General features: G+C 43.8%; 1 protein-coding gene across 1 annotated transcript in view; it reads right to left on the reverse strand.

Annotated features, from left to right (window-relative positions):
* GUCA1C (guanylate cyclase activator 1C) overlaps window positions 1–22,178 on the reverse strand; it is a 68,563-nt gene extending 46,385 nt beyond the window's left edge. Inside the window, exon 1 of the mRNA XM_084841687.1 lies at window positions 21,975–22,178. Within this exon, the coding sequence (XP_084697813.1) occupies window positions 21,975–22,178 (204 nt within the window). The remainder of the gene's footprint in view (window positions 1–21,974) is intronic.
* Window positions 22,179–24,679: the final 2,501 nt, after the last annotated feature.

Raw genomic sequence — 24,679 nt, forward strand, 5'->3', positions numbered from 1 at the left:
GCGACTCCCATCCCAGACAACCTATCCAGAAGGATACCGTGGTTGATGGTACTGAAAGCTGCTGAGAGGTCCAAGAGAATCAACAGGGTCGCACCCCCCCTGTCCCTCTCCTGGCTAAGGTCATCCCACAGGGCAACAAAGGCAGTTTCCGTTCCAAAATCAGGCATGAAGCCTAATTGAAATGGATCTAGATAATGCATTTCTAGGGGTGTACGAAACCCCTCTTACCTGGCTCCGCCAGGTTCTGCAGGTGGGGGGAGGCGATCCGTTCCTCCCCCCGGAATCCTGCCTGGCTGCAGCTAGGCCGCGGAGCTGCCGGCCGGGCCAAATCGCAGCGGGGCCTCCAGCCGCTGCTGGGCTGCTGCGGACGCAAATGTTGTCCTGTGTAGGGGATGCCATTTGCGTCCCTATGCCGGCCTGTGATAGGCTATGTAAATATTTACGTAGCCTATCACGGCAAAAAAAAAAGGGAACGCAAATGGCGGCAGCTACGGCAGCTGCCACTTGCGTCCCCTTTTTTAGCTGTGATAGGCTATGTAAATATTTACGTAGCCTATCACGGCGAAAAAGGGAACAAAAATGGCAGCCGCCGTAGCCTCCGCCATTTGCATTCCCTTTTTTTGCCGTGATAGGCTATGTAAATATTTATGTAGCCTATCACAGCCTCCGTAGGGACACAAATGGCGTCCCTGCCTTAGCCGTGATAGGCTACATAAGTATTTACGTAGCCTATCATGGCCATTCGAAAGATTTGAGGAGCACCGGAACAGCCGACAAAGGTAGGCTCCGTTCCGGGCCCATTTCGCGGAGTAGGGGGGCAGGGGGCTTCGTTCCGTCACGGATTTTGGGGGGCCGAATGTGCTGGCATTTGGCCTCACCGGAATCCATGGCGGAATTCTCCGCCATGCCTATGCATTTCATTCAAAAAGTTGTCTGGCAACCACCACTCAAGCACCTTGCCCAGGAAAGGGAGGTTGGTGACTGGCCTATAGTTATTAACGTCCTCCAGGGCCAGGTTAGGCTTTTGCAGGAGTGGCCTAATTACCACCTCTTTTAAAGACTTCCGTTCTCTCCTAAACAGCTTAGAATAGGGATGGGGGCGGGATTTGGGGAAGCAAATGGTGGTGGTGAAGGTTTAATCTTCCTCTCCCGGAGTGCAGTGGTCCGGCTCTGAATCAGGGCTGCAATTGCTTACACTACAGTGAAGAAAAAGCTACCCTGCTGCTACATGCTATGTGGTTGGCATAATGTGTAGCTTGGCTCTGAAAATGTATGTGTGGAGGGGCTGTGGGGCTGTACCCCACATTGACTGGGAAGGTCGGAAGAGGGATTGTAAGTGTGTTTGACTGAACATGCTTACAGCCCTCCATAGGACTGGGAATGCTGTGCAAACTGGGTTCAGCTGAACACGGTCACAATCCCCATTTGGACTTTTCTTGTCATGCAGGAGGGCTGAGGGTTCGGGGGCGGTGCATGGAACCCCATAGCCCCTCCACACATACACTTCCAGAGTACCAGAAGAGAGCTCTTGTTAGGCTATTTGGGGAGTTTAAACATGCTATTTTTCTTTTATGTTTTACAAACATATATATTTCTTCATACCTCAGTTGTACTCAGAGTGAAGCCATTACCTTAATTTTGGGCGGCCCCATTGTGCTTCCAAACTGCTGAGCTCTGTACAAAGCTAGCATTCAAAGACTTCCCAGTCTAAAACAAAGGGCAGCTCTGGAAATGGGGTGGAACCTAGATCACCCTTAAAATGACTTGGGGGAGACTTAGGGAGGATGGAATGGAAGGGGGGACCCCCAAGGGTATGTTATACACTTCAAACCCTGGGAATGAGGTTACAAAGGGTGAGATATGATCCCCCTTCCTGAGTTTGACAGCTGTCACTGTGTGCAAATTTACCCACTGACAGGTTGGGGAAATGGGACCAGATCGTACCCTTAGCACAGTTATCCTCAAGTGCTTTTTTTTTTTTAGAATACTTTTTATTTACTTTTGACTTTATAAATGAAATAAACAATACCAACAACCTGATCAATAACTACTATTTCCCAACAATACAATATTCTTAGGACGACACAACAATACTGAAAAGAAGAAGAAAGGGGAAAAAAGAAAGGAAAAAGAAAAAGAAAAGAAAATAATCCCCCCTTCTTTTTTAAAGGGTTAAATTTAAACTCCAGTACACATGGGCTTCAAATCCCATCCTAATTTAGAAACTATACCTATAACATTAGCAATATTACAATTTAATAATCAGCCTTACATTTCAATATCATATCATCAGCCTTATCGCAAGGAAGCAGGCCTACAATTCATTCCCAGCAACCATATATTGCCCTTAAGTTAGAATATAATAGCAATAATAAAGCTTAACAGTTTAACCAACCAAACATCTTACTTAGTAGTCTTATAGTAATGATAATAATAGTAATAATAATAATAACAACAGCAAAAAAGATGAAATTATAATGTTATATAATAATAAAGCTTGAAAGCCATCTTACAACAGTCAGTAATATATTTTATACTAGGTGAGTGTGCACAATACACCCTCAAGCAATATATTTAAATGCAGCATATCATAACGAGAATTTAAAGAAAAATAAAAAAGAAGAATGAAAGAGAGCAAACGAATGTATGTATAATGAGTTATCTCTGACCTAGCCTGAATCATGCAGACTAAATATAAACAATTAACAAAACTTGTTTAAAGATTCCAGTTCATGGGGCTGGAACAGAAGTCTCACTCATTTTTACGTTCAGCCATGCCTCCGCCATTTCATGATTTAGAAACTTCTTCATCTGACCTTCAGAAACAATGGAAAATGTAGCAGGATATTTTAAGTGACATTGTAAGTTCATTTGTTTTGCCATATTTTCGCCTTCTTTTATCAGCCACCTCTTTGATGTAATCTGGAAATAACATAACTTTATCTTGTTTCCAAAAAAGATTTCCTCCATCTCTTGCCAAACGCAGGATATAATTCTTTGTGGAGATTCTTGCAAATTGGACTATAATGGTATAGCCAGTCCCTTTAGCATTTGGCACACGAAATGCCTGCTCAATATCAAATAAATAATCAGATGGCACAGAGAGTATCTCATGCAAAAACTTGTCTACAAAGGTAGGCAAATTTACATCTCTAGGCAGATTTTTAATACCAATAATACGCACATTGTATCTGCGCGTGAAGGCCTCCAGCTGGGAAATTCTGACAGAGAAATTTTTGAAAAAAGCTTGTGTCATAGTTTCATTCATTGTCAGCCTATCTCGCAGCTCATTAACCTTCGCCTCCATTTTTTGCCAAGAAGTGTTAATTAAATCCACAGTTCCTTGCAGGGCAGTGATGGAATTTTGGATTGAATCCAACTTCTTAGATTGCTCAGCAAATTACAAAGATAAAGTTTTTATCAAAGTAAATAATTCTGCTATACCTTCGGTTCTCGGAAGCTTTGCCAATGGAGGTACGGTGGGAGTGAGTTCAGGGGGATGCAGTTCCTTTCTTTCTCCTCGCTGTAGCCATGTTTCTCTTCAAACAAATCTTGCAGGTCCTCAGATATTCTCAAATATTGTTGATATTTCTTAAACCATCCCTCAGATGTTGTTGATATTTCTTAATCCATATATTACAATGGAACATATCAGCCCTGTTTTCTCCTATTAGAAAGGAGTTTCAAAACAGCTTTTTGCGATGTTTATGCTCTGGGAGGGTAGTCTCGGAATCCAGCCCCCCCACTTCTTCGCGGAGAGTACTTTTCTCCAAGATCTCATCCAGCTGCTGCCTTGCCCCCCCTTTTAATTCCAGGGGGGAGATGAAAAGGTTTTTCAACCTTTTAAAAAGCTGTTTGAGATAGTGTCCCGTGGAGGCTCCTCGGACTGCTGCGAGGGCAACATTGGTTCCAACTGAAAGTCCCAGTTATCCTCACGTTCTGAAGTATGGAACTTACGTTGGGTGTCCCCATTCCTTTCCACCCCTTTCTGAGTCTTCCCAGAGTCATTTTAAGGGTGATCTAGGGTCCACCCCATTTTCAGAGCTGCTATTTGCAGTAAAAAGGGAACTCTGAAAATGGGGTGGACCCTAGATCACTGTTAAAATGACTTAGGGGAGAGGTGGAATGGAAGGAGGTTTTACCCAAGGGTAAATCCCACACTTTAAACACAAGGATAACTTTGCTAAGGGGCTTATCTGGTCCCCTTTCTCTCCAGACCTGTCAGATGTCAAAGGCTTTCAAACTAGTTTATATGCAGCCCCATCTTGTCAATTACCTTGTATATTTCCTAGTACACTTTGTTCCCTTTGACAGCTGAAACATACAAGGCAATAGACAAGACAAGGCTATATATAGTTTGACTGTTGCAATTGTACACCTTTGCAACTGCAAAAAACTGACCAAAAATAAACAAATGCAAACTTACAAAGATGTTTGCGCACATTCCCAGGGCTCGGGGGGGGGGAAACAGCCCATTTTGCACAAGTGGCAGGGTGCATTTTTTAAAAAAGGGCTTACCAAATGAGTGACAGTCCCTCTAAAGTGCCATTTGGGCATGGTAGAGGCACTACTACTGTGACATGGGCAAGTTTGCTTGGCTTGCCGATGTCTGCAACACACAATGGGTTGGCAGTGCCAGGTTCAGACAACATGCCAACCCATCACGCGTACAACAACCCCTAAAGCTACAGGTTGTTAGAGTGGCTTGTTCCCCATGCACAAGCCACCTGCAGGAATTGGTCTGGGTTTGCATGACATGACATCACGTTGTGTGAACCCAGTGAATAGACATGATTGTAACTCTGGGACATGATTCTAACAATGAGCTGTGAAGATGATTCCAAAGGCATTTTGAAAATTAACATTTTAGATTTGTTTTGGAAATATTAAAATAAAAGTAAGCACAGCATATCATAGATTAGATTCCCAAAAGAGTTTCATTGGTTCGGTAGGTAAAGATTTAGTTTATTTTATTCTAGTAATGTTTATCTTGCTCCCCCCCCGCCCAAGAAAGAGTTGCTCAAAGCAGCTACAAAATATAAAAACAGAAAATCAACAATGATCAATTATGAATGTACATAACAAGCTAAAAGCAATAGCAAAGACAAAAACACAAAAGAGAGAAGGAATAAATGAAGAAATGAAATTAAGCAACCATAGAGTCAAATGCTTGTTTAAAGAGAAATGTTTTCAATGGCTGGCAGAAAACCAATAAAAAGGAAGACGTCATGGCAATATGACAAAGAAATCATGACGAAGTTGCTAGCTCAGAGTTACGGGAGATTACAAGCTGTATTGCATGCAAGACTGAAACATGACCAGGCAAGGAATAGTATGAATAGTAGTAATGATGACCAGAATAAGATCAGTGGAAATTGCAGTTGCTAGACAAAATAATACCTGGAAAGCCTAGATTCACAGCAGTTTTATTCTCTGTGTGGTACCCTGTAGATCGAGCCAACTTTGGAGCTTAATACTATTTTCCAGAAAATGAAAAGAAACATGTTTGCACTAGATATTTCTACACTTGGGTACTGTCCATTCATTATACCAGTGGCAACCCACGGTGTTTCCTTCCTGCTTAAAGGCCTAAGGCCAATTGTATGTGTCCTTCCACCTTGACATTGGACAAGCAACAGCTGGATGGAAAAGAGATGTGCAACTGGGCTAGAACTACGCTAGTGCTTTTTATTGTATTGAAGAGCACTGATAACTGTTGGGGCACATTACACATTCTGTATACCGCTTTTCTAGTGTTATTTCCCACTTCCATATGATCTAAGTTGCCGCAACAGATGTCATTGTATGTGCTATGAGGTATCAGTGCACAAGAGGGATATAGCGTCACCATGATGGGATTGTATCAATATGACACAAGTTGTAAATCTTGCCCTGGTCCTGCCCATGTAATGCTAGGCTTTTCACTAGCATTATCACAGCATTTCCCAGTGCCACTGCCTGAAAGGTTGTGGCAGCCATGGCCACTTACACATCCCCCAAAGAAGAGGATAAATGAGGACATAAATTTGTATAAAATTTTCATATGCGAAATCTGAGACGGGTAGTTCTTGAGACAGCATGGCACATAACGAAGCACAAATCTGTCTCTCAGACTACAAGTTCTAGTTCAACTAGGCTAGGGTGCCCTCTTAAAAGAGGGAACACATTACCAAAAAAGAGGACAAAAGGGGACACAGGTTGCATGAAATTTGCATCTGCTAACTCATATATAAAAATGCACATTTAGAAGTAGGGATGTCTGTTGTTTCCAAATCTGGCCCTTTTGGGGCCTGATGGATCCCCGCTGCCAACATGGCTTGGCTTGCATTCACAAGCCGAGTCCTGGGTGTTTCCCAGAATCTGGAAAAAAAAATTGGTTTTCTTCCCCCTTAAATTGATATTTGCTCAAATTGCAGCTGCAATTTGCATGATTTGTGCAAATAGAAGTAATTACTATAATTTAAATAGACATAGACCTGGTTCACACGTAATGATAACTATGGGTTGTTTAATCCATAGTTATATGGGGCCATGTGGCAGCAAGCGAATGCTGCGTGCTCATTGCTTTGACTTACTTAAACAATTCAGCAACACCTAGTTCTTGGGTTGTTGTCATGACGTCTGTGACACAGTGTGATTTTATTTTTCCAATTTTTTCATCCAATTTTTCGTCTCCCCTATATCTCCTTATATCTACATATATTTCCCTTAAATAGTTAAGTTTATATCTTACTTCTAATGTCTTATCACTTTTATTAATTTCTCTCATTTCTTAAATTCACCTTTACTTGATTTTTGTCAATGAAGATTGCTTCCCTCTATAACTTCTCTCCCTGCTCCTAGTAGAATACCTTGTAGACTTCAGGTGCCAAAATGTACTCTTTTTTTCTTTGCTAGGGGTGTATAGATTCCCCACCGTCTGTTCCGGTGGGGAATCCGGGGGGGGGGGAGGTGATCCGTTCCTCCTCCCCGGAATCGTTCAGAGTGGTTCCGCTTCGCTCGGATTCCGGGGGAGGGGGGACTGGCTTGGGGGCCGCTTACTTTCCCTCCTGCCAGCCAGAGTCGTTCACCTCCTCCCTGTCCCTGCCGATTGCTATGTCTTTTTTTTTTTTTTTTTAAGGCAATTGGGAGGATGTGCCCATAGACTTATACACAAATACAGTCATGAATCTTGCATATAAGTCTATGTGTCCATAGGCTTATACGTAAGATTCACAGCTCTATTTAAAAAATGGTGTTCAGCAGGATGTGCCTATAGACTCACATGCAAAATAGAGCCGTGAATCTTGCATATAAGCCTATGGACACATAGACTTATACGCAAGATTCATGACTCTGTTTGCATATAAGTCTATGGGCACATCCTCCCTATTGCCATTTTTTTTTCTTTTTTAAAGACATGGCAATTGGCAGGGACAGGGAGGAGGCGACTGGCTCTGGCTCGCAAGAAGCAGCCGAGTGCTGTTCCGCCTCCAGTCCTCCTGGAGCGGAGGTAAGTGGTCCTGATCCGCTGCGGATTTCTGAGGCTGGATTCCAAAGAATCCGGCCTCATTTGAATCCGCAGAGGATTTCTCTTACATCCCTATTCTTTGCAATGTAACAAATGTGGTGTGAAAAGAAATAGAATGCAGTTTGACCCTAAATACAAGCCTGAATTGTAAACATCCTGAAATGTCTTTTGTAACTCAAAACATGTAAGTGTCCATTGAGAATATAATGAAATGTGAAAAGGTTAATTTGTAACCATTCCATGTCATGTGCATATGAAGCATTCTAACCCAGGTCAGGAAGGGGAGGTTTGAATGGAGAATTAATGGCTTTATTGCGGGAAGGCCAAATGGGGATGCTCTGGTATGTGCTGAAGATTGCCAAAGTATCAGTTACAGGAGATGGAAATGGGCAATAAAAGAGGAGGACGGCACATTATGACCACAGAAACAACCTTGAGAAATGTTGGGGAGTCAGAAGGGGATGTCAATCTGTCAGTAACAACGGCAATCCTGGAATTTAGGACATGGGTATTATCAACAAAGAACATACTGAACCCCTCTTTGATTTCATGAACCCCAATGAGGGAAAAAGGGTATAAAACTCCCAAGCTCTCCATTGTTCAGGACGGGCATGGTTGCATCTGGATCGTTTGTATGTACACATACTAACAGCACCCTCAATCCACGGGACACTTATTAAGTGCTCTGGCCAAGTACTTGATAGCGTGTGGTGAGTATGTGTTGGGTAGAATTCAGGAAAAGGATTTTACTGTCTGGGCTTAGATAAGGCTCAGTTAACTTTCTTCTGACATACTTAACCATTTGGGTCTGGGATATAAGACAGCAGGCTTAAGCCTGGCTGACAGTATCACCGTTGCCTTAGTGGGCCATTTGCGGCGTGGACCGATCTGGAGCTGAGCAAATGACTAAATATATTTAGTCATTTAATGCACCACAATTGGATAACTACGTTTTGATCAAGAAGGGCGCAGCTTCTTGAGGATTGTTTGTGTTAAGCTCTTACCTCCTGGTGCACAACCTCTTAAGCTTCAAAGAGCCTGAAACTCTTTGAGATTTCTTTGTAACTAGGTTTGTACCTAGGAGGCATGCAACCTCTTAAGCCTCAGACAGCGTGCAACTCTCTGAGGAGGTTCTACTTTTGCTTATTTCTTTTATTTCAATAAATCTTTTCTTTCACCTACATTGTGAGTTCTTCTCCACCTCATAAGATCCCAAATCTCTCAGCCTGATCAACTGAGTGGTCTTGGGTAAATTGAAATCCATATTTCACATCTGAACCTGGCAGTCTGGGTTGTTTAGAGTTAAATAACCCAGAGCTGCTTAACCTAGAGTTGTTTAACCCAGAGTTGCTTAATAGCTGTCAGGGTTGTATCTGAGCCCATAGAGTCCCAAAGCAGTTCTGATTCTGAGGAGAAGAGACAATTCATGGGGGAGGAACTCTCTCAGACTTCAGAGGTGCAGCTGGAGGGGGAGCCCCCCCCTTCTCACATCCTTGGGAGCAACAGTGAACCAGGCCTGGAAAGGGAGGGACAACCAGAACTTTTAAACGCGAGTCGCAGACGCAGGCACAAGTGAGATATCACAGGGGCCAAGCTTCGGCGCTCAGCCTGATTGGCTCGATGTCAAAAGCTGTGCCCAGAAGCATCACAGGAGAGCTCTTCCCCTCCCACCCCTTAAGTTCAGAGATTTGCCACGTTTTTCCCAAATGGAAATCAACTGACGTCCTAACCCTTAGAAGCCCCTAGATAGCTGTTCCTTTGTAGTTTCTCTGAGTCTCAAGCAATTAGCATCTGTATGCCTCATTAGGATAAATGGAATTAAAGCCTTGGAAAGCAGCCCTTTTGTCTGTGTGTTCATTTTGGCTATTGGAGTATTCAGTAGGCAACAGGGGCATCCTGACAGCAGCCCAGAGTGCGGGGTTTGGAAGTCACGATAACAACCCAGGAATGGGGCATTCCTGGGTTATTTAGAAAAGCAGGAGCAGGCAGGAACCAGTACACTCTTTCACTCCTGTGTGCTCACAAACAACCCATGGTTTGTTTGATTGTGTGAACCAGTTCATACAATACATCTCATCATAGTGGGAAAGACCGTGACCTAGGGATGGTGGAGAATTCTGCCATGGATTTCAGTGAGGCCAAATGCATTCAGCCCCCCAAAATCCGTGGTGGAACGGCCTCCCCCCCCGTTCCCCCCCCGTGGATTCCCCCCACCTGGTGCGGATGTTCTGGCGGCGGCGGCTCCAGCGGTGGCGGCTGGTCTTTCGACTGGCTGCTGCGGCCGCCATTTGCATCTGCTGTTTGCCGTGATAGGCTACGTAAGTATTTATGTAGCCTATCACGGCAAGCAACCCCCCCCTCCAAAAAACAGCGTAGGCAAATGGCGGCGGCTATGGCGGCCGCCATTTGCATTCCCTATTTTTCGTCATTTTAGCCTACGTAAATATTTACATAGGCTAAAATGGCGGGAAAAAAAGAAGCGCAAATAGTGCCCACTGTGCTATTTGCGTTCCCCTCTTTTTCGCCGTAATAGCCTATGTAAATATTTATGTAGGCTAAAACGGCAAAAAATAGGGAACGCAAATGGCGGCCGCCGTAGCCGCCACCATTTGTGTACAATGTTTTGGTTTTTTTCTGCTTGCTGTGATAGGCTACATAAATACTTACGTAGCCTATTACAGCAGCCTGGCTGGATGCAAATGGCGGCCGCTATGGCAGCCGCCATTTGCATCTGCAGCAGCCAGTCTGCAGCTGGAACTCTGGCTGCGGATGGCCCTGGCCGGCTGCTCTGCGGACCCGCCGCGGAGCAGAGCCAGCTGGGCAGGATTCCAGGGGGGAGGACTGAATCGCCTCCCCACCGTTGAGGATTCTGGGGGGAGGGACGGAGTGCTTCCCCCCCCACCGTGAATCAATCTACAAAAAGGTAAGTGACTTTCATACATCCCTACCGTGACCAGGTGAGCTGTGTGCCTGCTCAGTTTGTTGTCCAGGTGGTCACTGTTGATGATGGCCAACTTCAAGGCCTCTGCTCTCCCTTCTTATGATGGTTTATCTTTAGACTGGACTTGGTCTGGACAGCCCTTCAAAAAAAAAGATGCCATCAAATAGAGGACTGTCCTCTGGAAAGTGGGCCACCCTATGAAGGACACATCCATTTTCTTTCTGGAATCTCCCCAAATTCTGTCAACACATATCACAGAGTCAAAGGTTAGGGAGGGGAATGCAAGAAAGATTTGGGCCATCTTTTTCACTACTGTTCACTTGATAAACAATGAAAGAAAAGCAGCAGACAACTCAGTAAGTGCTACGAGATATTCCTGGTTCCTAGAGTCAGCATAATTTTATAGAGTTATTTTCTTATACACAGAGTTCCATAGGAATGTAGGAATCCTAAAGCCACTACTTAACAGAATGCATTTTTCCACTGGAAAATAGATACACACACAGTGACTGGGTTCAGACGACATGCCAACCCATCATGGGTTGTGGTCTGAAACATCCAATGGTGGGTTAAGTGTGTCGTCCAAAGCCAGACAGCTTTCCGCAGGGTGGTTTATGTTTTGGAAACAACCCACCCTGATAAATCATGGCTGTTGTAGGGGTTGTTTTACCCACAATGGGTTGGCATGTCGTCCAAACCTGGACACCATCATGGTGTCATAGAAAAATTAATCCACTCATGTATTTCGGAGTACAGTTCCTTCAGAGACTTTTATTGGCAAAAGAAAATCACATCTCTACAGTGGTTGGGGAGGGAACCAATGCAACCACAGCAGTCCGGCTGTGGTACAAAGCTCCACCCCTTCCATTCTCAAGGAATAGATTATATAGGTTTGCAATTAACATATGAATCATAGACCTATTTGACTTATTGATCAACTGATTACTGATTCACTAGCAAGGGTTAATGAGGAGTCAGCAGCAACTACAGAAGAGTCAAGCAACAATGATAGAAAATTGTGAATGAGCACAAGACTGCCCTTCCTGACTGTTACAGACTTCCAAGCTGCTAACTGTAATCTGTACTTTCTGCTTCTAAAAATATTATTAGTCTCCATCATTTCTCAGTGATAAGCGTATTTCTCATCTCTTGTTATTTTCCTTTGCAAGCTTGTTGATTTCAACAATGCGGCCTAGTAAAGCCTGAATCAAAAACGCTTACTTCTCCTTTATTCCAACTCTGTTTTTTCTTCCCCGGTCTGCTACACCGTCTTCGAAAAGAGGAACCAGTTCAAACTTCTCTTCAAAATAACTTTTTTTCCCCTAATGAAGGCAAAAACAAAACACCATCTACACTATAACTCTCAGATTAAGCTATTTACATTTCTAGGCAACTTTCTTTAGGGCGCAATCCTATGCATGCGTAGGCAGAGAAAAGGCCTACAACTCCCAGCATTCCTGAGCCAGCTATTCTCTCCAGCCTTTTCTCTGCCTAAACACGCATAGGATTGTGCCCTTAATCTCTTAAATAAGGCAAGATTCCAATCGAGTGACACGTTACTAGTTCAGACATCTTGGTTTCTTCTGAATTTGGAAGACTGTTGAATTAATTTTTCTGTTGATGGGTAAGATCTTATTTCAACTGAATAAATGTGCATAGTTTTTTCTTTTAAGGCTACTTGTCACTGCCAAACAGCTCACCTTACTACATATTCATGCAGACTACTGTTGCAGCGAGGAAGGCAAAAACCCTGCCCCTCCCTTTCTTGCGAATTAGAAGGCACACAAAATTCCTTCCCAGCCCCGTTACTGGTGACTGACTTCTGTCCGTTGCAAGATCTACTATTACCAGGTGTGGCTAATTACCAGGGTGGGGAAGCCGGCAACAGCAAAGGCGCCAGCAGACGGCCGAGAGAGGGGAACTACCTGCCACTGTTCCCACCAGTGGAGACAGCCAGCCTTTTGGTTGGCTTGGCGCTCATGCTGAGGGGAGGTGCCTCCACCGCTGCTGCCCCGGCTCTTGCCAGCTCCCTCCCTTTCCCGCTACAGGACCTGCGCCTGCTCACAATGGCAGCTCCCCGGTAAGCGGGGAACTGGATTTGCTGTGAGTCCCTTTAGCGACACTGAAGAAAAAGTGTTACGCTAACATATTTATTGACTTATTTATTTAACAATATTTATGAATCACTTAAAGAATTTTCTAAGTGATGGACAAAAACAAGTCTCCATATAGAGGACAAGATTACCTTCCTGAGAATGGTGGGAGCATGCCTTGGAGTACCAGTTGTTGAGAACAACAGTTGGAGAGGGCTTTTGCTCTCATGTCCCGCTTTTAGGCTTCATAGAAGCATCTGGTTGGGGCCACTGTGAAAAAAGGATGCTGGACTTGATTGGCCTTTGGCCTGAACCAGCAAGGCTCTTTTTAGTTCTTCCAGATGTCTATAGAATCAGAAAACCTAGCTGAGAATTAGTGTGTGTGTGGGGGGGGGGGGCAGGGAACATTGATAGATTTTATTAGATTCTCTTAGCTTGAGAATTTTCTTTTTCTTCTGCTTCATTGCTAAGAAATGTCATTCCAAGCACATCAGTATAAAATATTAATGCTTGGCATGGCATTTTTCGACTCGCACAGCCTGAAATATCAGGAGAAATATCTCAGAGGTCTAAAAAAGTATTTGTTTTAATCGCCAGCATATTGAAAATGTTTTAAGGTGGCACAGATTCTTTACTGTTTAGGTTTATTTCATGTAGATGCAGTTATCCCGAAATGAAACTGTAAATCTAAATATGGTTTCAAATTAAAATGTTTGACTTATTCAGTATGCAGATAATTAAAAAATAAGATACAATTTAAACAAAGCAATGCACTCTAGAAAGAACTCTTACCTTATTTGCGTCAAATATATTAAACACTTTCTCAACATAGGTGTTTGCCTCTGCAGTTGGATTTTCAAACCCAAGGAGCTTCTTGCATTCATACATGCTGAGTTGTCCAGATGGGCACTCTTTCATGAATTTTGCATACCAGTGGTGGTTTTCCATAGCAGTGATCTCCTCCACTGATTCATTGGCACCCATCTTGTTGATATCACTTCATCCTCCTTACTCAAGTTTGCTTCCACATAAGCACCTACCTTCACTATAAATGGCTCACATCCAATTGGGATACAAAGAGAAACTACAGACCACATCTATTGTAAACCTCTTACAGATCATTTTAGATGCAGGCTGAGTAAAAATAGAAGCCGAGTGGGATTATCATCAGCACTCCATTTTAATAGAGATGGATTTTGTCAATAGACGAACCCTTCTGGGTTACAGTAATACCAGAAAATCTGCTATAAGAAATTGAAAAGTGGTGCTGTTAAAAGTTGCATAGTTCAGATCAAAGGGAAACTGATGTCCCATCTAATCGATATTATGATCATTAGATGTTCTACTATGTCCATATTTAGTATGGTCAGAGAAAGAAATTGGACTGTCCCAGTAACATTCCAGTAAGCCCTTAAGATTTTTTGTCACTGAGTTGCTTGGGTCTTCATAAGGAAAGTAATGAGTATTGAAATTGGAAATAATTGTGCCACTATATTGCTTTCCCAGCTGCTGAGTTTTCACAAGGAGAAATCAATCCCTTAACTCTTGGCTGTAATAAATTTTTCATCTGGCTCCCTAATTTTTTTTATAATGGACTAATGGAATGAGCTGCTATTGACATTACTAGGATTAGTTCCTGGTTGCTTAAAATTGAAACAATCCTCTAATGTGTCCCCCACCCCTCCTCTGTCAGACTGCAGTTCATATAAAAGACCTACATTTCTATATCAAAACTTTCACAATTTTCCCCCTTCTCTGAGGGGCAGCAATCTATAAGACTCTTGTTTGGCTGTCAGATTGTGTTTTGATCTCCCTTCCCATTTCACTCACATTCCCATTTTCATTTGCGTAGATTGTTGAAGCTGAAAGCTGCTGGAGAGGATAAACATTCTAAAACACATGCACATTATGTGGAGTGGATGAATGAAAATATGAAAACTAGCCCTGAATCTCCTGCACATCATTACTTCTTGCATCTTGTCCCTTCTTCCCATACCATGCCTTGAATGATGGCTGAAGGTCAGGGAAATGAAAGGTCACTTGAAAGGCTCCCTCATAGACTGTCATGAACCTAGCAACTATTATTTAACTATATTTTATATTTTTTTCAATAGCTGTTGAGTTGCTTGTGTCTGATGGTGCTGTGCCAAAATTTGCCCTCCAATTTCCTGGAAGATTTTGTCCTGCATAACAGAGGCTTCCATCTTAGAGTTTTTCTACATGAGGTTGTTAATTCACTGTATCTACTTTCAGTTTTGTCTCAGAATTGAGATCTGAGCACTATGCGAAGAGCATTTCCTTTCCTGCTTTTCCACTACATAACCTCTAGGTGGCATCATGGTATAGCGGAATAGCGCAAATACACAAGAGGAAACCGTGCTTACTTTCACAAACAATACTGCATTTTCCCTGCTCTAAAAAAACTTACTTAAAGTGTTGGTTAGACACAGAAGTGAAACTGGAGGGTCATGACAACATATGAAGAACCCCAAAGAACCATGAGCAAGGAACTGTGCATGAGCAATGTGCTGTGTGGAAAATCCCTCATTCTTTTAAATTGCTCTTGGAGTTTTTGAACTTACCCTATTGTTGCAAGGGGGCTGAGCATGCTGCTTCCCCCCTTTCTTTGACACATCTCTCCATCACTCTGCAGCGCTCCCCTGGGCTGCTTCCTGATCTGAAAAAGTCCCTGGAAAAATTACCTTATGACATCTTCACCTTGGCTTTAATAGAAATGTGGGAAGCTGAGGAGGCTGCAGACCACCAAGGGCAGGATTGTACAATTAAAGAGGGGACACCAACACAAACCTCTCAGCCACCTTGTAACCAAGATAAACACAAGAACCTTGCCACCCTGCAAGAATTTTACTATTTTTTAATTCTTCTTTGATTTTTTTAAAAGCAATTTCTTTTCTGTCAAATTGATCAAAATAATAATAATAAAAAAGTGTGGAAGAAGTTGTTGGCAAAGCACTTTGTGTGTGTGTGAGAGAGAGGGAGGGAGGGGGGAGGAGAGAGAGAGAGCAAGAGAGACTGTTCACTGCCACTTTGACATGGTTCCAAATAAGAAGAGAGGTAGAAAAGTACCTCAGAAAGCAAGAATGGTGTTTTCAGTGTATTATTGTCACTGTTCTGCCTTGCATGCTCCCATGCAGAGACCGTTCTGTCTTGCATGCTCCCATTTGGCTCACCCAAATGTAGTTTTAATTTGAAATGTCTTTGTAAAATCTATTGAACAATCCCAGCTTAATTGTATTGTAATGACCAGAGTGTACCAAGAATCCTCCCTTGATCTTACAGCAACAATAGGTGCTTACATAACATCATCATATATATTTGTTCTGGATTAAGCCAGAATAATTTCCATCTCATGGTTCTTGATGCCTGCAATCACTACCATAGACCTAAATCCCCACTGCACACACACAAATGGAAAAATCTACCCATACCTCCTTTTGTATATTTCCACAACTTCATTTGATTCAATAAAGCTACTGTGGTAACTGTCTCAACCGTTACCATTTCTGCTGACCGTTTCATAAGAATTTAATTGCTGCCATTTTCCTGATGAAGTCTTGCACATCCCACCCTGGGGGAAAAGTTACAGCTAGTTGTAATCTCTTGCATGGTTTTGTGAGATATACTGTTGCTATAAAAGCCACTCAAAGCCACTGTGAACATTATTTCTGCACCATAAATTACAAATTAAGTGGCATTTAAGAGCTTTACATAGATGTCATCCCCCCACCCAAGCTTATAGTTTGAATGGAGGATCTGGGGGAAACTCCAGATGAAGCTTCCAATAGCTCCTCTATACTCAGGATCAGGAAACCAGTCTAGAGGAAATTCCAGGTGTATGAGGTAAAGCAAAAGCAGTCACTAGAGGAGAATGAGTGGCTACAACGACAGCAACAACATACCTCTTGACTCAGAGAAGTAAATAAAGTAGTAGGTACCTAACATAGAAGGTATCACACATGTTGCTTGAGAAGGGATAAAAACAAACCCCATCCACTGGTATGTAAAAACATGAACTCAATTTGATTTTAACATGGAAATGGGTGATATGCCAGGTCTGCGTAGGCGATGTACCAAGCTGGATGCAGCATATCACAAGCCATGATCAGATTCTTTGGCTGTTCATAAGGAAGTGGGTTGGATCCCAATTTAGACAGAGCAGATCCACTGAAAGAAATAGGACTTAAGTTCATCATGTCTAAGTTAAGTCCTGTTGTTTTCAGACTGGTCTGCTATAAGAACTAAGTCTGGCTCTAGCCCAGTATGCTCAGTTTCCAGGGTTATAACTTGGGCAAAATAGAAGAAAACAAGGGGAATTCTGACTCCAAGTAGTGCAGCCTGGTAAGTAGGTGGCCATGTGTATTACTACAGTCACAAAGTTGTCACAGAGAGGAAGGACAGGATTTCTTCTCGATCATCCCAGAGTGCAGGACACGGAATAATGGGCTCAAGTTACAGGAAGCCAGATTCCGGCTGAACATCAGGAAAAACGTCCTGACTGTTAGAGCAATACGACAATGGAACCAACTACCTAGGGAGGTGGTGAGCTCTCCCACACTGGAGGCATTCAAGATGAGGCTGGACAGCCATCTGTCAGGGATGCTCTGACTTGGATTCCTGCAATGAGCAGGGGGTTGGACTCAATGGTCTTGTAGGCCCCTTCCAACCCTACTATTCTATGATTCTATGAAGCACACAACTAACGTTTCTGTTCTCCCCACCATCATTCCGTGCTTTACAATGGCTTCTACATTCCCAATCCTGATATGTTAGAGGAAAACAAGCAAGCAAAAAACCATTGGCCCACCCCGATAAAAAAAGAAATAACTCTGAGCATGTGCAGTTTTGCATTTTAAAATACACACTTAAATCATAGCATCATGATGAGAACAAGAATAAAACAGAGTTTTCTTCTGCTGCCTTGATGCTGAGTGACATTTACTTGTGAATAGGCACCATTTTGTTAAAGAAAATGATAATTTATTTTTAAAATAAAAATAATAAAAAGACCATCTGTAACCATCTACCTGCCCACCAGGCTGCCCCCCACCCAACTGTAAAATGTCTTCAAGAATAAGAAACAAAGGATTCTGTGGTGAGCAGCATCAGCTCTGGTAGGCCCCAGCAGGCCCACGCTGGACCAGGAGCTAACATGAGGCCTGTTTGCCTCTGCTGCCATTACCTGCTCCTCTCTGGGTGTTCATTTGGGGCTCCCCTGGGCTGTGGGGCCCTGGATTTCAGCCCCCAGGTCCAGTGCTAGCACTGCTGTCTCCAATTCCTGCCCCATAGAAATGGGAAGACCAAAAAGTTCAAACTCCCCTACAGGAGGATACGCTGTGCACAGAAGCCCTCATATGGGAACAATCATTGCCATCCTATGAAGAGGCCATCCTATGAACATGGAAGGGTTTGTTCTATAACAATGAGGTCACCTTTTAGATAGGCACCGTAATTCCGATTGACTCTCTAACCTGGTGCCCTCCAGAAGTTTTGGACTTCTGCATTCCTGACCATTGAACATGCTGGCTGGGGCTAATGGGAGTCCAAAACATCTGGTTGGCTCCAGGTTGTAGAATGGTGCATTATATACTCTCAGGACCAAACTAGACATGATGTGACAGAGGTCCATATTGTTGTGCATGTTCCATATCAAGCCTCTAGGGGGCTTATGCTGCCTCTGTGGGCTTCTTCACACAGGGCTTTTATCATGCTACTAGATTGCTCACTCACAGAAGTTTGTGGGTCCTTTAGATGACGTCGTGAACCTCCAGGGCGTCTCCTGCACTAAATGACCTTTATTCCATTTTTTAAAAGATCAGCGATAGGGAGCTATTAAATTATAGCTTGAGTTCTGCTTGAGTTCCTTCCATGAAAAAGGAAAAGCTGCAATAAGAGGAGCTAGACCAATGAAACATTTGGCAGACTCAGATAAGGGGGAAAAGGAGAGGGGAAGGAGGGGATGTAAAGGGAGTCTGTAAAGAGAGTCCGCATGTAAAGGGAGTCTGTCATGATCCTGCATGTAAATCGGAAGCAGCAAGCCCGTTTTAAACACGGGATTTTAGGCTGGTGCAGAGATGCTGTGTGTATATTAGTGCAGAACAAAGCAGGTGAGCAGGCAAGCAAGCAACATGTCTGCCTAATAAAGAAGTTGCTACCTTGCTGTGTTCAGGAGTTATCAGTGGGACACGGAGATCAGCGCCGCTCCCTCAGTGAGTTTGCTTTCTCCCTGCCATTGTCAAAAGCTGCTGTTGCCTATTGCTGCTGCTCCTCTTTCTCATCATTGCTGCCATTTGCTTGCTTGACAGGCAGAGACCCAGCGACAAGTAGGCAGCGGCATCTACTGCTCTTCCTTGTCTGGGTCGGAGCAAGTGGCAGGTGAGCAACCAGGCTGTAATAGTGAAGAGGAGGAAGTACAGGGGGCTCTGTTGGGGCGTGGGCCCTCCTCAGGTACCCAGCCATGCCTACCTAGGGATGTACGGATTCCCACCGCCCGTTCTGGTGGGGAATCCGCGGGGGGGGGGAGCGATCTGTTCCTCCCCCCTGGAATCCTCGCGGAGCGGCTCCTCTCCACGAGGATTCCACAGAGCTCAGGGCCGCTGCTTACCTGCAACTGGACCCCTTCACCTCCACACTGATTGCGGTTAAAAAAAAAAAGGCTGTTGGCAGGATGTCCCCATAGACTTATACTCAAAATAGAGCCATGAATCTTGCGTATAAGTCTACATAGACTTATACGCAAGATTCATGGTGGCTCTATTTTGTGTATAAGTCTATGGGGACATCCTGCCGATCACCTTTAAAGAAAAATGGCGATCGGCGTGGAGACGAATGGCTCCTGGTGCAACAAGCAGCTGTGCCACCCCGTGCAGAATCCTCCAGGAGAGGAGGCAAGTGGAGCCAATCCGCCACGGATTCCTGAGGCCGGATTCCAAAGAATCCAGCTTCATTTGAATCCGCAATGGATTTTTCTAACATCCCTATCAGTAGTGAGTCCTGCTGTGACCTGATAATTTCCTGAGGGTGCTGTATGATGATTAGGGTAGCCACTTAAGAATCATCAAAAAACTTGAAATGCAACACCCCAAAAGAGGCCACAGACTTGCATATATTAATTTGCATATATTAATTAATATGTATGGATCCAAAGTTAGACATAATTATTAAAATTTAAATAGAAATACACTGCATTTCACCATAGTGTGGAAGTTGGTGACCAGGTGACCTATGTGCTCAGTCTGCTTTCTAGGTGCTGTTGATGGGCAGCTTCAAAGCCCAGTATCTTTCTACTGGACTTGGAATGGACAGCCCTTCAAATAGAGGATGCCTTCAAATGTTGTAAAAAAGGACACATGGCCAACCTCGTGTTGATGCTGGGCCTGTTCAAGGGTTATATTTTCCATTCCAAACACATGGTAGTACAGGGTAAGCCTGGGGGACTGATCAAGGTTCCATTTTTCTTTGGTAAGGATTGATCTGCAAGAAATACTGCTTGGGACAAGGAGTAATATCCCCCTTACTGCTACTCTGACACTGTTCCAATGTCCCAATATCCATAGCTTGATAACTGCACAAGTTTATAAAAGGAAGGGTGAACCATGGTCCAGGAGAAACAGCCTGTGTACTCTGTTTTCCTAATATCCAATTCAGGAGTTCCCAACCTTTTTGAGTCAGTAGGCACATTTGAAACTTTTATTTCAAAGGCAGCCATTTATTGAGAGTACCAGCCAACATTCTGTCAAAATTCCAGATGTGCTCACTAACCCCAAAAGGTTGGGGATCCCACATATTTGAGAGCTGGAAAGGAAACAAGGGAGATAAGAGAGTGCAGTTTGTATTCTTTCTTTCTCATCTTTCCCATCATAAAACGAACTTCCTCAATTCTCTGCAAATACACCTGGGGAAGACAAGAGTCATTGCCCCCTTTCTATTCATGTGGCTCTGGCCCTGCTTTTCCCCAAAGTTTTTGTGTAGTAGCCACATTAAAGTTTGATTAGGACTGCTTCACATTCAACAAAATGAGAAGGTAACTGCAGCACACCCCTTAGAGTATGAGATGTATGGCTGCCTTTTTAATATTGCATATCCATGTCATGGGGAGCTGGGACCCATCCCAGCTCCCTGCACTGTGGACATATGGGGCAAAATCCGGTCCCACATTGCATCCTCCCCACCCACTCCCACATGCATGCTCTGCATATAAGGAGTTGCCTGCCACCATCCTCCTCCTCCATTGGCAGCCCTCCACAAGTGGAGAGCTGTGCTCGTTGGGGGGCTGGCTGCCAATGAGAAGTGGTGGGGTTGGTGGTAGGAAATGCCTACATGCAGAGTGGTGTATGCAAGACGGGTTGGGAAGGACACAAAAGGGGTCCGACCATGCCGGTAGTGTGTATGTCATATATAGGTGGCCTAACAAAGCAGTGTAGCCCTGTCGCTATTCACTATATGATACATGGGGGGTACATGCAAATTTTCTAATGTGTGAAATGTCACAAAGGTAGCCTGGTTGTACTGAAAGCATATGCATGGTTTCCATAAAACATTTACATCTATTGATCCATACATGAAGCAAATGGATTTCTTGCATTTTCATCCCATACTTCCTCCATTGAACTCATGGTGGCATACGTAGTCCCTCCTTTTTATCATGACAACAACCCTGTGAGGAAGGTTAGAGAGAGTGACTAGCCCTAAGTCACCCAGTGAACTTCCTGAGTGGGGATTCAAACCTTGGTCCTACCCAAGTCCTAGTCTGACCCTCTAACCATTATACCACACATCTCTCAAATATAGACTAAGCAGATATGGGTTCTAATCCCTCTTAGGCCAAGAATTTGCTGAGGGGCCTTGGGGCAAAGCACTATCTTTTAGCCCCCATTCCTCTTCTAAAGTGGAATACTTGTCTATCTCACAGAGCTGTTGGGTGGACAACCAAGATAAAACAGTAAATTACTTTGTATCTTGTGCTGCAGACTAATAATACCTGAACTTCTTATGCTATCTAATCAATAAAATTCATTATCAGAGTAAAAACAACAACAACAACCAGCAAGGAAACCCAACAACAACCAGCAAGGAAACCCAACAACAACAGTGTTGTATTCCACACCAGAAGCCACTTACAACCTTTAGTGTTTGGGACAACTTCCTAGGAATTACTGAACAAAGCTTGCGTGATCTGATTAGACAGCCATAGAAGAGAGCCATAGAAAGTCTGTTGTCAAGTAAGAAATTCTATTTAGGAAGAACATTGGTTATGAATTGGCACTTTGTTCATTAATTTCCAAGCATTGCTTTCAATGCTACAGGAATAAGCTAATGCATCTTTACAATGCATTAAGAATTGTTTAAAGGTGATACTTATAGCCAAAATACTATGGGAACAATGCAAACATAGAAGAGACTTACTCCTTACCTTATTCATGTCAAAAGTATGAAAGACCTGGTCAATGTAGTTATTGGCTTCTGGAGTGAGTCCCTGTAGACCCAAGACTGATTTAAATTCATGTAGACAAAGCTGCCCAGATGGGCACTCCCTCATAAATTTTGTATACCAGTGGTGGATCTCCATAGCATTGATATCATCTGCTGACCCATTGGCACCCATAATGTCCAACATTCCAAGTATCCTTTTTTTTTTTTTTAGTATAATTTAATCCAAACAATTGTGCTGTCCAGTTGCAATGGCTTTGTGAACAGCTGTCATGCAAACACCAACTTGCCATATAAAGAAAGAGCTACCATAAACCTCTTTACAGATCATTGCAGAGATAGGCTATGTATATATAGCTTCCTAGCAAGATTACCTTCAGTCCCCAGTTTAAATGCAGAAAGCTTTTATCAGTGGGTGGCAGTCTTTCCTCAACCAGGATAAAAACAGTCTGACATTGCCACAGTGTATTGTATGGCAATTGCAGCTATCTTTTTGATGGATGTTGCTTAGTTGTTGTTGTGTTTTAGCCATGAGGATTGCAGAAACTGGTATCTTTCAGAAGTGAAGATCTGAGTGAGGTGTCTGCTGACCAGGAAAGAGCTTTCTCAATAGTCGCCTTCTGTCTGTGGAATTCTCTATCCAGAAAGACTTGCTTGGCATCTCCCTTGCTATCTTTCTGGTGCCATGCAAACATCTTCTTGTTCTCCCAGGCTTTTGAAGTTCTGAGTTTTATTGTAATCGTTATTTAATGCTTGTAGATTTGTGTGTGTGTGTGTGTGTGTGTGTGAGAGAGAGAGAGAGAGAGAGAGATTTTATACTGATTTAATTATGATTGTATGTTCTTGTAGACCATACTGTGAACTGTTATGCTGAGGGGCAGCATATAAATATATAAAATCAACTAACCCGGTTTGTTAGAACATCTCGTTGAACAATGAGGCCTTGTTATGTGATTGCTTGTACTTGGCATGTAGCAACTGGTGCATAATGCCTACCTTGTAGACTTGCAGCATCTTGAAGACGACTGTATTTCTTATGGGGTAAACTTTCATGGACTGGTGGATTCTAGTCCATGAAAGTTTATGCCAGGGGTGTGGAACCATTTTTCTAGGAAGGGCCAATAACCCGCAGGGAAAATGGCCACATCCAGTGGTGGGCAGAGCCAGAGCCCAAAGTGTGTGGAGCCGTGCCTTGCTCTCCCAGCCTTTTCTCTCTCTTCCCCTCAGCCAGTGCCACCCCTGGTGCTGTGCAGCCGCTGACAGTGCTGCTAAGAAAGCTGCCCGCTGTTCCATCACCACCATCACCCGCCTAGCTCAGTGCCAACCTGTGTTTTCAAAGCACTGTGCTATCCCTGCACCAGCAGGGATGGGGCAGCCCCTTCCTGGGATGATGCAACAGCTGCTCATGGCAACCCCTCTAGATGTTGCTCCCTAATGTGTAATATATTTACCTTTAGACTGTAAACCTGAAGGCAGGGCTGAGCAGTGGAAGAAGACCTTCATGCCTTTGGAACAAGCTGTGATCGGAGGTCCACCATGCTCCGTCATTGCAGGCTCTTAAGGCCTTGAAGACATATTGTTTTACATTGGCCTTCTCTTGATATGACTGCTGTTGTTGCTGTTAGTGCTGTTATCATTGTTGCTGGTTTTATTTAGGGTTGGCGGAGAATTTCTCCCCGAAACTTCAAGGGGCCGAGCGCCAACGTGTTCAGCCCCCCAAAGAAGTTTCGGGGAGAAATTCTCCGCCCCCCCGCCCCCCCCCAGGACGGGACTTACCTTTCCCGAATGTCCCTCCCGGCAGCGGGTCCCGGCGGCGGTTCGTCAGGTCTTCGTCAGGGGCGGGGGCGGCAGCCGATCTTTCGACCGGCTGCCGCCGCCGCCATTCCAATAAAACTAAAAAACACACACACGCCCCCGTGATAGGCTACGTGACAATTAACGTAGCCTATCATGGCTAGATTTGCAAAGTCAGCCGTGATAGGCTACGTAAATCGTCACGTAGCCTATCACGGGTGACTTTAAAAAAAAAAAGCGCGTACGGCTAATGGCGGCCCCCATAGGGAGCCACCATTCGCGTTCCTTATTTGGTCACTGTAGTCTACGTAAATCTTTACGTAGACTACGGCGAAAATAAGGGCAACGCAAATAGCGTTGCCCTTATTTTCGCCGTAGTCTACGTAATCTTTATTTACCATGATAGGCTACGTTAAAGATTACGTAGACTACGGCGAAAATAAGGGCAACGCTATTTGCGTTGCCCTTATTTTCGCCGTAGTCTACGTAAAGATTTACGTAGACTACAGTGACCAAATAAGGAACGCGAATGGTGGCTCCCTATGGGGGCCGCCATTAGCCGTACGCGCTTTTTTTTTTTAAAGTCACCCGTGATAGGCTACGTGACGATTTACGTAGCCTATCACGGCTGACTTTGCAAATCTAGCCATGATAGGCTACGTTAATTGTCACGTAGCCTATCACGGGGGCGTGTGTGTGTTTTTTAGTTTTGCGTACGCACTTTTTTTTTTTTTTAAAGTCACCCGTGATAGGCTACGTGACGATTTACGTAGCCTATCACGGCTGACTTTGCAGATCTAGCCGTGATAGGCTACGTTAATCGTCACGTAGCCTATCACGGGGGCGTTTTTTTTTTTTACTTTTTAGTTCGCGGCCGGGCGAGACGAGGCGCCT

This window comes from Heloderma suspectum, chromosome 3 (assembly GCF_057233095.1).
Source record: "Heloderma suspectum isolate Gila_16-S chromosome 3, 16-S_ref, whole genome shotgun sequence".
Taxonomy (NCBI): Eukaryota; Metazoa; Chordata; class Lepidosauria; order Squamata; family Helodermatidae; genus Heloderma; species Heloderma suspectum.